This window comes from Perca flavescens, chromosome 12, assembly GCF_004354835.1.
Source record: "Perca flavescens isolate YP-PL-M2 chromosome 12, PFLA_1.0, whole genome shotgun sequence".
In the NCBI taxonomy this organism is placed as follows: Eukaryota; Metazoa; Chordata; class Actinopteri; order Perciformes; family Percidae; genus Perca; species Perca flavescens.
In genome coordinates this window covers 25,755,328-25,767,659 of record NC_041342.1, presented here as the reverse complement: position 1 = coordinate 25,767,659, position 12,332 = coordinate 25,755,328, and the positions used below count along the sequence as shown (strand labels likewise).

Genomic DNA, 12,332 nt, shown 5'->3' with positions numbered 1-12,332 from the left:
CTTCCGCCTGAGAATATAGTTCCCGGTTTGTTTACAGTTAGAAGACGGCTGTGTCTCATGTTACGTTGTTTTTTGTACACGCTGTGACTCTATAAATCACAACATGTAAATAGGAACATGTTGGCGTTATTTTTTCACTTATTCGGAGCAGTAGGATTGCTGGAACCATTCACCTGCATGTTCTGTGCTGGTCTGATGCCGCTGGAGCCGTCAGACAGCATTACAGCACGCACTGAGATAAGAAGGGTATGTATCGACTTGTCTAACTCTGGGGGTTACGGTGAATAAGCTAAATTCTCAATAAGTCGGCGTGTTCCTTTAAGTACATGCACATTACAGCTGTTAGAAAATAAAATTTAAAAAAATTGGGTTTCACTGTTAACAACCAAACATTGTATATGAGATATTCATACAAACATACAACCTTATAAACTTTAATTGTACCACTATTTTTGCATAGAAACGTGTTGAGCTGCACAACACAACACAAACGTCATATCATTTAAAATTTTTTACTGTTGTCAATGGAGTTCTGAATTAAATTCAGACTCTCAAAAACAGATACAACATACACAGCACTTCTTTTTGATTATGCATTCATGATATTCATCTACAGTTTTCTACAACTTTTGAATAGGAGCTGAATTCTGCTTCAACTTGGTGTCACATGTCACCATGAAAGTCTTCAAGTCAGTGGGGAAAACACAGTGTTTATAGCCAGTGCTAGCATGGCTGATAACACCACTGAGAATGTCTTTAATAAATGAGGCCTTCCGGCGTGCTTAAGGCTATGCTTTCATATCTAGTGATTTCTCCAATATGCTCTGATTCGCGTATTGAAAGTAAACTTATCAGCTTGTTACTCTCTCGGTCTGCCTGCTCGCAAACTGCAATTGAAATGAGACACAGTTGAAAATCCCAACGCTGTGGCAGTACAAAGTGCTGTGCCTGAAGTGTGTGAGTGGGTGGGTAATACATACATATTTACATTTCTTTTTATGTGTGTGAGGCCAACTGTGTGCATATTTCTGCTTAAACTGACTATATGCCTATATGGGTGTATGCTTCATGTATGAGTGTTTGTGTGTGTGTGTGTGTGTGTGTGTGTGTGTGTGTGTGTGTGTGTGTGTGTGTGTGTGTGTGTGTGTGTGTACTTACCAACAGCAGACGCCCACAAAGACACATCCTGTGTGTACGATAAGCCCTAATGATGACACCTTGTGATTGATAGAATTTTTGATTTGCCTGCAGACATCTAGCTGGCATCCGTTTCATCTGACATGAAAAAAGGTGTCTTGTGTGTGTGCGTGCGTGTTTGCGTGTGTGTGTGTGTGTGTGTGTGTGTGCGTGTCTGTGTGTGTGTGTGTGTGTGTGTGTGTGTGTGTGTGTGTGTGTGTGAAGGAGCCTGTCTGCCTCTGTACATAGCAGGTGATATTTGCCAATTTAACTCAACAAGAAGAGGTGAGTACATCTATATTTGGTTTAGCAGTGTGTGTTTAAAGAAAATAGTGTGTGTGTGTGTGTGTGTGTGTGTGTGTGTGTGTGTGTGTGTGTGTGTGTGTGTGTGTGTGTGTGTGTGTGTGTGTGTGTGTGTGTGTGTGTGTGTGTGTGTGCGTGTGTGTGCTTTTGTCTGAGTTTGTAAGGGTTATTACACTTAAATGAAATGAGGCGTGTCCACTACTATTTATTTCCCCTCAACAAATCCATGTTAACCTCACCTGACGCAACTCATGGTGTTGCCTGTGCAAAACATATTTATGTCAATAGTCAGTCAAATTTGACTTGATCATACTACACATTAACTGCATTTACTGGTAGGTTAGTAAAAATGATTGCATTTTCTGGACATTTAATGGCATCAATTTAATGGCATCTTTTATTCCAAAATTGGAAAATGGGCAATTCCAAAGATGGATCCATGTTTAGCTTTTTTAAGTTTATAATTTAATGTATCATATTTGGCACAAATCCCTCAATCCATATCCAAGTAGCCTACAGTAGGGAATTCAACATTATCAGGAGCCATTATATAACACTAGCAGTTACATGTCACAAAATAGTGTTGGCAAAAGCTGGATGTAAAAAAAAAAATCAGGTTGAGAAAAAAACATGGCTGAGTCGCTGGCTGGCTTTCCAGATTAGCTGACTAACTCTGCTAGCTAGCAGCCTGTGTCCTAATACTAAATAGATAGTGTCTCCCTGCGTGTCTACGTCCATGTCCTATGCTCTTACAGCTCTCTGTCCAGAGCCACCCTCTTGCCCACGCTGTCTTCTAATCTTGTTTGTCAGAACTAAATGAGCTGCCCCAGTGAGGTGTGTTAGCCACTAATGAATTTATTGCTTGATAAGAACAGGGCCCATGCTGTTCCAACTTACTGCAGTCATAAAGCAGTGGAAAAAAAACTACGTAATTAACCTTTACTAGCTGTGTGCATAGGTGGTGCTGCTTGATGTGGTGCGTGTGTCGGTGGGGAAGACGTGTGTGCGCTTTCGTTTGTGCTTATTTACACGTTTGCCCCAGTATATGTGCAAGTCTACCTGCTGTGTGTGTGTGTGTGTGTGTGTGTGTGTGTGTGTGTGTGTGTGTGTGTGTGTGTGTGCTGTGTGTGTGTGCGTGTCCGTGTGTGTGTTGTGCATTAATGGGGAGGAAGCAATTGCTATTGATAACACTGCAGCTATTAATTAATAGTTAATCTCGTTCTGCCAGATTAGCGCGTCATCTGATAGACTCCAGACTGACTGGAGACAATAAATACACATAGTCAATAAAACAGCAAAGCATCATGGGAGATAAGGGAGATACATGGGGGAGGGTTGACACACATGTGCCAAGGTGCCAACATGACAAGCTCAACCATAAACCTGATGTTGGTTATACCTTGGTTATACTCTCTTGTCTTATCTGGATGTACTCCATTAAAGGAGAAAAAAAGAAAGCAGTGGTTGCTTCCTGAGAAGACAAGAAAAAGAGAGGAAGAAGAAGAAGAAGAAGAAGAGACATCATTAAGACTGATGTCCACACTTACCCTCGCCGTTCCTTCACTAACAGGAAACCGCTTGTCGTCCAGCAAGACATAGTATAAGACCTGCTATTTTTCTTCTACTTCTCCTTCTTCTTCAACCACTGAGCCATTTCCTCTATTGTCAGAGACACATACAAACTGAAATGGGTAATAGATAAAGGACTAATGCCTGGGCTGAGGGATAAAGATAGATGGATAGGGAGGAGAAGGAGAGAGGAAAGAAAGAGAGGAGTGAGTTATGAAGCGGTACCCAGGGGGTTAATTTCTCACAGGCAGTTTTTATACGCCACGCACACACCACCCACAGTAAAGGTGATGTCTGGCCGTGCCAGGCCGGTAGCATGCTAGTTAAAAGTGAATAAGTTTATGGCCGGTGTAGGCCCTCATACATCAAGGAGCAGTTTGTTTAGCCAGCAGTGTGACAGGGTACAGTAACATGGGCAGGGCTGGAGAGTGGCTACAGCTGTGATGAATGGGACATCGCAGGAGGAAGTGTGTGTGTGTGTGTGTGTGTGTGTGTGTGTGTGTGTGTGTGTGTGTGTGTGTGTGTGTGTGTGTGTGTGTGTGTGTGTGAGAGAGAAAGAGACATCAAAGCATGTTTTTAGCTCTCAAATTAATGGCGATTCCAGTATTTAATCTGTGTGACTTTTTTTTTTCCTATTTGAAGAATCTCTTTTTGAAGCTGTAAATATTGCAGACGCCCTTCTCGAGTCATCTCTGGTGTGAAAGGATATTTCTCTGTAGTATTGACAAAAAGCTTATGGGCTGCAGTATAATGTTTTCATTTGCATACGTTTTTATTTTTTTTTGCTTCGATAGTAGTTCTTGTTTTTTTTTACCAGGCAGTTAGATTGATAAAAAAAAAGATTAAAAAGTGATTACAAAGAATTGTGCCTGTAAAGTGTGTAATCCCATGTGATAAAATTATTGCATTTTCTGGACATTTATTGGCATCATATTCTTTCTCTTTAATATTTGAAAATTGGAAAATGGGCAATTCCAAAGATAGATCTGTGTTCAACTCTTATTAGTACATAATTTGATGTTTTACATTTGGCAAAGAAACCTTCCATCCATATCCAAGTACAGTAAGAAGCTCATCATTAGCAGCAGCCATTATATAATACAAGCATTTACATGTGACAAAATAGTGTGAGTGAAAGCAGGATGTTAAACTAAAAAAAGGCTAGAGAAAAAACATATCCTGTATCAGTGGTGGAAATTAACCAAGTACACTATTTGCTGAAACCTACACTTTAAAGTACTTGAGTATTTTGATTTTATGCTAATTCTTACTTCTGCTCCTCTACTTTTGAAACACAAATGTATACTTTTTACTGTGCTACATTTATTTGGCAGACATAGTTACTAGTTACTTTGCAAATAAAGATTTTACATTCAAAACTTCTTTCTCTCCTAACTCCTTATCTCCTCCTCATCCTCACCCCATCCTTGTCCCAGTCTCTGCCCTGCACCGATCCAGCTGTGGATCTGACTGTACCACGGTGCTGAAAAACAATAGTGCAGTCAGTCTGTGTACGTGTGTGTCTGTAAGGCTGCAAACAGTAGGCTCATTATCACATCGCCACAATGAAAACAACAACTTGTACTGTTCTCCTGTGCCTCTTCAGTGTGTGCGTGCTCACTGCAGCCAGTTAGTTAGTGAGACAGTCAGACAGACAGATGGAGAGAAAGACGGGGCAGATCCAGGGACAGTCAGCCCGCCACCCAGCCAGCCACCATTTCTCCCCCAATAACTCACTTTTATCCCCCTTGGAGAGGGAAAACAATAAGATATAACAATTGGCAAATGGCTGAGGCAGGCGGAGCATTACAAATGAAATGTAATGTTGTTACAGTTTGGAAATAATGAATTATGAGGATAAGCGGGGATCTGTAAAATCGCTGTAGCGATTTACCGGGGTTTCATTTTTCAACTGTATTGAATTATGGGAAATTGGCCTCAGTCAGCTGCAAAATACAAAATGGGGAAAGGAGCATGATTCACTGTTTCACTCTGTGTGCGTGCGTGCGTGCGTGCGTGTGTGCGTGCGTGCGTGCGTGCGTGTGTGCGCATTTGTGTGCAAGCATGTAAAACCTCTGACTGTTTATCTGTCTGTGTGCATTAATGTGCACGGGTACTTGCACATTTGCGTGCATGCAGTGTGTGTATTTCTGTATGTCTCAATGCTGAATGTGTGTGTTTCTGGACATTTGTGTGTGTGTGTGTGTGTGTGTGTGTGTGTGTGTTCCTCCCTGTAGACCTGTTGAGGGCTTTCTCTTGCTCACCCCGCCGCACATGTGATAAATGTCCCTTATCGCCTCTGTCATTGTAATAGCTCCACAACAGGCCCAGAGAGAGAGACAGAGAGGGGGGAAAAGGAGGATGGAAAGAGGGATGAGAGAGGGGAGAAGGAGGGGATCGGGGCATGGGGGTGTTGAGAGAGAGTCACAGCGACAAAAAAAAAAAAAAGATGGTGAGAGTGGGAGAAAAGGAGAGGGAGGGATGCTGGCGTGGAATGGGATAGTTGGAGTTATCAGCCGGTCTTGTAAGGGGAAGAATACGCATCAAGCTGCCAATCATCTGGCCAGAAAATTGCTCTGAGATTTGAGTCCCCAGACGGTGTGTGTGTGTGTGTGTGTGTGTGTGTGTGTGTGTGTGTGTGTGTGTGTGTGTGTGTGTGTGTGTGTGTGTGTGTGTGTGTGTGTGCATGTGTGTGGTTGTCCAGAGAGAGTATCCAAAGCCCCTGACGTCTCGGTGCTATTATTGCCCTCATCCTTCCACCCGTCCCTTCATCCGACCATCTCACTCTCTCTTCTCTCGCCGTTTTTAAAGCTCAAACTCCAAAAAAACACATCTCTTCTCTCTCTGTCACTAAAACCTATGCTCAAGTTGCTCGAAACGCTGTTGCCGTCAGTGGCACAGGCTATTAGGGGAGGGCGAGAGACACAGAGAGAAAAAGAGTAAGAGAGGGAGTGATGATGGATAAGATAGAAAATAAAGGAGAAGAAAGGGAAAAAGAGAAGAGGGGTTAATATGTTAGCAGAAACCATTTCAGCCTCTTTAATTTTCTATTGATCTGAGCTGCAGACCTGTCCTCTCAACCCTGTGTGTGTGTGTGTGTGTGTGTGTGTGTGTGTGTGTGTGTGTGTGTGTGTGTGTGTGTGTGTGTGTGTGTGTGTGTGTGTGTGTGTGTGTGTGTGTGTGTGTATAGTTCAAAACCTCAAAGCTGTCTGCATACAGAACTCGAGAGTAAGAGAGCTGTCCAGTAAAAACCAAACAACTTTTCATGAGCTAAGAAAAACACCCTCAACATCTTCGGTTTTGTGACAAAGCATTTTTATTTGCTGCACCACGTTTGTTCTTTCAGCCCACCCAACACTTAATCCTGCATTTTATCTAAAGCAATTGGACATACATGGTTATTGCGTTATCACATGAGGTCGATATGATATGAATGAATAAGTATGAAGAAAAATACAGCAATAGAGAGAGAAAGAGAATGTGCTGTAAAATAGTTTCTTAAAAATTAGGAACGATAAACTGCTTTCGCTTTTATGTAGTTTGATTTGATTTTTATTCTTGTGTTAGTGGATTAAAATATAACACAAATCCTGACACAAGTGAAAATGTTTTGGAAATACTTTAATAATAATTTAAGCCATACATTTTAAAGGTGTAAACTAAACGATGGACATGGAGACACGAGCAAAGTGTAGAGAAACAGCCCCCTCTATTGGACAATGTGATATTATCACCAGGCAGAGGGAGGAAAGGAAAGGACAGGAAACGAGAAGGTAGGGATAGAGGAAGAGATGATAGGCGGAGAGATAGCAGATTCATAACCATCACAATGATGTCCAATTGCAGCTGTGTGATGCAATCGCACTGTATCTTATTTGTCCCAAATGCACACACACACACACACACGCGCAAGCACACGCACACGCACACACACACACACACCCACACACACACACACACACACACACACACACACACACACACACACTCACAGACAAAATAGCCTCAGGTGTGACCTGTGCAATACCCCACTCCAGCAGATAGACATTTTTGAGCTGCTCCTATCAACCGGTTCTATTTTTTCACATGCGCCCCCCCCCCTCCCCATTTCTGTCTTGTATTATTATACTGGGAATCAGCGACAGACAGAGAGACAGAGGCTTTACAAAGAATTTACTGTGGGTATAGAGTAGTCATGTATTTTAGGCTCAACCAAAATAATAAGACAACATTTTCCATCTGGAATGGGTCTTTTCTCAAGTGGTACAAGTCAGTGTGGGTAACAGTTTGTCCTAATGTTTTCATGTTGTTGTATTTTTATTTTTACTGGTCTCTTAAATCTCATTTTAGAACAAAAGTGCTCATATAAATTATATTATGTGAGTTGTGTATAAATGTTTCTCTGTGACATTATGAAATGTTGTGAAAGTCGTGTTCTCACAAGCACACTCTTGTAGTCTGGTCCAGTGTGGTGCCAGGGAACGCTCTGATTCTGGGAACTCGGGGTGACCCACAACACCCACTGTCATGAAGACGTGGCAAGCACCCAAACCACAACACAGCACCCCAAGGCATAGGCCTGACCAGGAACTAAGGAAAGTTTTCATTATCTTGGGTTGCAGTCATTTTCCTAAGAGATCTGTGTTCCTTTTTTTTTTTTTTTTTTTTTTTTTTTTTTTTTTTATTTCAACTATAGGACAACTGACACCCAAGGAATTCCCATCAACAAACTCTCAACTTAAATGTTTGTTGTCAGTGCAAATAATTACAACATATTTGCATTAAACTTCTGGCCAAACTGTACAAAACACTGTGAGTTTTGTTGTCATTAAACTTGCCATCTAAGTTGGTGCCAACAGATATTACCGAGATGCAGGAAGTTTACTTTGTGTCCGTTTGATTTCTATTCCGGTGACACTCCGGCGAGAGGGGTAATATAGCAGACAGCTAGACAGACAGCTAGATAGATGGAAGGCCAGACTGCTCCCCTTGTATGAAGGATTATCCCCTATCCTCTGTTTGTGACAAGAGCTGATAAGGGCCTGAGAGGAGAGGCAGCAAGAGGCTGAGAGGGCTAGTGACATATACACACACACACACACATACACACACACACATATATGCGCATATAATCCACAGCGAGAGAGATATCAATCCATCATTTAGAGCCAGGGATTCAGCAAGAGGAAATAGGTTTTCCTCAATCGTTGACAACCCAACACACACTCGCGCAAACACACACTAACCTGCAGCAGCATCTGCTGTACAAAGGGCTCATGGGGCTTCAGAGTTGAATAGGGCTGTTTGAATGACTGTTCAATTTCATCTATTTATCTGATTTACATTTGGCTATTGTTGTCACCACGGCTGTATATCTATGTGTGTTTAGAGCTGTTATTGTGTCTGAATGACATCAGTGTCACTAATAGAAACCACGAATCTAAATGTTCTAATGATAGCTATCTCAATCTTTTATTTTATTTTTTACCATATGCATTGTTGAAATGAAAAAAGAAAGAAATGTTAACCAGTGATTTCCATAAAGAATAAGAAAACATGCAACGCAATCCTTGTCCGTAGCTTTTATTAGCAAAAATCTGACTTCCTAAGAATCTGTTGTGTAATTGAAAAAAAAAAGTGCAATTACACTGATGACAATCTTGTCAAGGTCTTACTTTCTCATTTAGCATGAATTAACAAGATTCTTAGGATGAAATATGATGTTTAGATGGGGCAAATTTTGCAGTGTGCAATCTCATTCTGCCGTAGGGAGGCCTGTTCTTGATATTTTAGAGAGAAGGAGAAATTTTGCGAAAGGAAACAGAAGGAAGGTGGTACAGTGCCGCAAAGGTTCTGCCTCTGAATTTGTGCACATGAGCATGAAAATCCCCGCTCCTCTTCTCAACATGACCACATCTCTTGAGGGATAGGTACGTGTGAGGGTTAACATGGATTTGAAAAGTGTCTTATCCTCGTGAACGGAACCTAAGCACTGACAGGAGAGAACGTATCTTGTTGCTTCTCTGTTCTTTATTTGGTCCTTCCATCTTACTGTTACCTTGAACATATGCACTGATATCCGAGCGGGTAAGAGAAACAGAGGAAATTGTGCTATAGATTACAGTTTGCAAGAACAGTTCAAAGGGTAAACGTGTAAGAGGAACCTTATTGCAAGGTGTGTGTGTGTGTGTGTGTGTGTGTGTGTGTGTGTGTGTGTGTGTGTGGGGGGGTTGCTGCAGTGGGAAGTGGTTAAGGAGGTGCCCAAGGGTCTAAATGGGGCTTTAAGTTGATATAATACACTCGCTCACAATCTCGCAATGGCTGTAAAGAGCTCAACTTGATTTCTCAAGATATTGAGCACAATGTGTTGAAAATGTGTGATTCATGTAGGGAACGAGTGCTCTTGCAGTGGATTTTGATATATGAATTCACCAATCTTGAATCAATTCAGCAGCTGTGGTGTGATTCCCTGCAAAATATATATATATATATATATATATATATATAAAAAAATACCCCTTTTATTTTTTATTAAATTATCCAGGACTCTTCAGTGTTTCTCTAAAATAAGAGAAATTATTTTGGCTGCTTAGATGGAAAAAAAAAACTGCAAGAGAAGAGGAAAAACTGGTTAAAAAAATACAAGGTGACAGAGGAGGTGAAAGAGATACAAAGAGTAAGGAAAGAAATAATCCAATCCTAGTGGGACAAAGACAAAATGTGTAAGAGAGGGAGGGTGTATTTGGCACTACATTGCTAAGCGCCAGGTTAGGTGGCAGGGCCATTTGGCGAAGACGCCGGTGCTAGACTTGATGGATGAGACCAACCGCAGGCTCTTTTCTCTTGTAACTTTAAAATCATTAAGCCTTTTACACGGCCATGCAGATTTTTATAGCCACCTCAGACAATCTGTCGCTTGTTCATGTCTTTAGATCAGCAGGATGGGAGCAGACACACAGAGGGAGGACGTGGTCCATGTCTCTTAATAGTTGTATTGTGGATTTACAGTCATTTCATATCATTCAATGCCATTTTATATTTTACTTTTTTGTTTCATTACTTTTGTAAAGAAGCACAAGAGATTGGTTTTAATAAAGGTGTTGAGGTTTAAGGTAAAAGTGACCCAGCAAACTATAACACATTTTGTAATGTTTTCGTTACTTTTTGGGCTGATTATTTTTACCCCTGAAATTGTCTTTGCCAAACGCAAACACAATAGGCCTACCATTAGAAAATGTACATTCTCCGCCTTTGGACAGTAGGCCTGTTCAGATAATGTGAATTTTTTTTTTTTTATCTAGAGATATTCACACCTTCTAAATGACATTCTTTCATGTGGAATTTCGCTTTAGCTTTCCGATATTCATACATTTCACATCTCATCCCTGATGATCCTGCTATCACAAGGCAGGTGAAGATGAAGTGCAGGTACGCAGCAGGTAATCTGGCACAGAGAGGACAGCATTGACATTGATCTAAGATTTTAATCTGCTGCTACTCTTTGCCGGGCACGTTTTGCAATATCAAATACAGCTCGGTATTTCTAGGAGATCCAAGGTGCGGATATGAGTTCTATTAAGAAAACCCAGTTAGCTAAGACAAACTTTTACCCAGCAAATGAGGGCGATGCACACAGTGACATAACATAATCATATTGCTTTCTTTTTATCGTATCCTTTTTTTTCCCCCCTCTCTTTATTTCTTTATGAGTGTATGTGTGTGAGTGTATTTAATACATAAAGGCCAATAATGTTAATGACAAACCAGAAGCAACAACAGAGTGGGTGTTCCTGCGATGCGCTCTAAATATTATCAATAACAGCTTGTGTACATATGTAAGTGTGCACATGCCTCAATCTATCTATCCATCCATCCATCCATCCATCCCTCTCATTTTGCCTCCACAGGCTTCCTCCTCCGCTGTTAGGATTCAATTAACACAGTGCAGGCAGCCATGGCACCCTCATTAAAGCTAATTAGTTAAAACATCAGCCAATCTAGCGTTAATTGGCTTTGGTAATTAATTCAGCTGCTAGACCATATGAAAGCAGCAGGGAGAGAGATAATGAGAGGGCGCGAGAGATAGAGAGAGGATTGAAGAGGGTGGAATCGGAGGAGAGGGAGGAAGAGGGAAAGGAAAGAACATAAAAGAAAAAAGGAGAACAGATGAGAGAGAGATATAACTCAAAAAGAGGTAATGTGAAGGGCAGCCTTATTTCTGTAGGTGTATTGTCTCTGAGTACCAGTTGCTGTCAGTTCAAAGTGTGGTGGGGCTGTTGCACTGACATGCAGCCAGATGGTTTGTCAGAGAGAAAGGTGAACAAAATTAACTTCTCAAGATTAATTTATTAATTATTAATCCTTTTAATAGAAGATAGAAGTTTTAGAGTCAATTCAAACAAAATGTGTGTGTGTGTGTGTGTGTGTGTGTGGGTGGTGATTAGGGCTGAGTCAGGCTGTCTATTTCAAACTTGCTGATGCCCCTCTTTGCCAACTGACGCGGCACGTACCTGTCGTGATGAGGCCCCTTTGGGATGGAAATGATTGCCGACAGGCCTCACACCCACACCTCTCCGTCAGATATCCCCCCTCCTCCGGACAGCTGAGGAAGGAGAAATGGAATACAGACAGTCAGCAGAGAGAGGAGAAGAGAGAGGGCATAGGTCAGTGAAAATAAAATAAAAAATTATCTTAAAATGATCTTTCTTTCATTGTATCTCTTTTTCAATGGCAATTTTATTATACACCAACAAATAAAACAACAATTAGGAAAAATGCAGGATTAGAAGATCCAAGTCCTTTTCATTCTCAAAAATCATACCGAACAAGTATATTCAAAGAGGTTATGGATATTTCAATTTGTATGTCTTTGATGTTAAAAATGCACAATCCAAAATAATCATCATTATGACATATTTGAAAGTGTGAGTTATAACATAAGATTTTAAATAGCACAAGAAAGAATTAGTAATCCTACAAGAAAATATATTTTTTCCTTACCTTTTTCCTGCAAAAGTGTGTGTGTGTGTGTTGTGTATTGTGTGTGATAGGGCTCTTGAATTGAGATTTAGCCTCTAGTGGCTAGTTGTGCCTCTGCTCTGTGGGTCAGTGCTTGGTTAATGCTCCATTAATTTACTTCTTTCTTCCTCGCCACTGTGTCTCCCTAACACACACACACACACACACACACACACACACACACACACACACACACTGACAAGGTGATTGATTAAATAAACAGCTGTCAGTAGTTGGAGATAACCTCACCAGCATCACACTGCTGT

General features: G+C 41.1%; 1 protein-coding gene across 6 annotated transcripts in view; it reads left to right on the top strand.

Moving 5' to 3' along the window:
- Positions 1–12,332, top strand: part of rnf220a (ring finger protein 220a) — a 288,419-nt gene that overhangs the window by 223,139 nt on the left and 52,948 nt on the right. For 4 of the 6 annotated variants that reach the window (XM_028592716.1, XM_028592713.1, XM_028592714.1 and 1 more), the window contains one exon: positions 11,493–11,711. The exons of the other annotated variants lie outside the window; for them this stretch is intronic. In XM_028592716.1, coding sequence (XP_028448517.1) covers positions 11,493–11,711 — 219 coding nt within the window. The remainder of the gene's footprint in view (positions 1–11,492; positions 11,712–12,332) is intronic. 6 annotated transcript variants of the gene reach the window in all.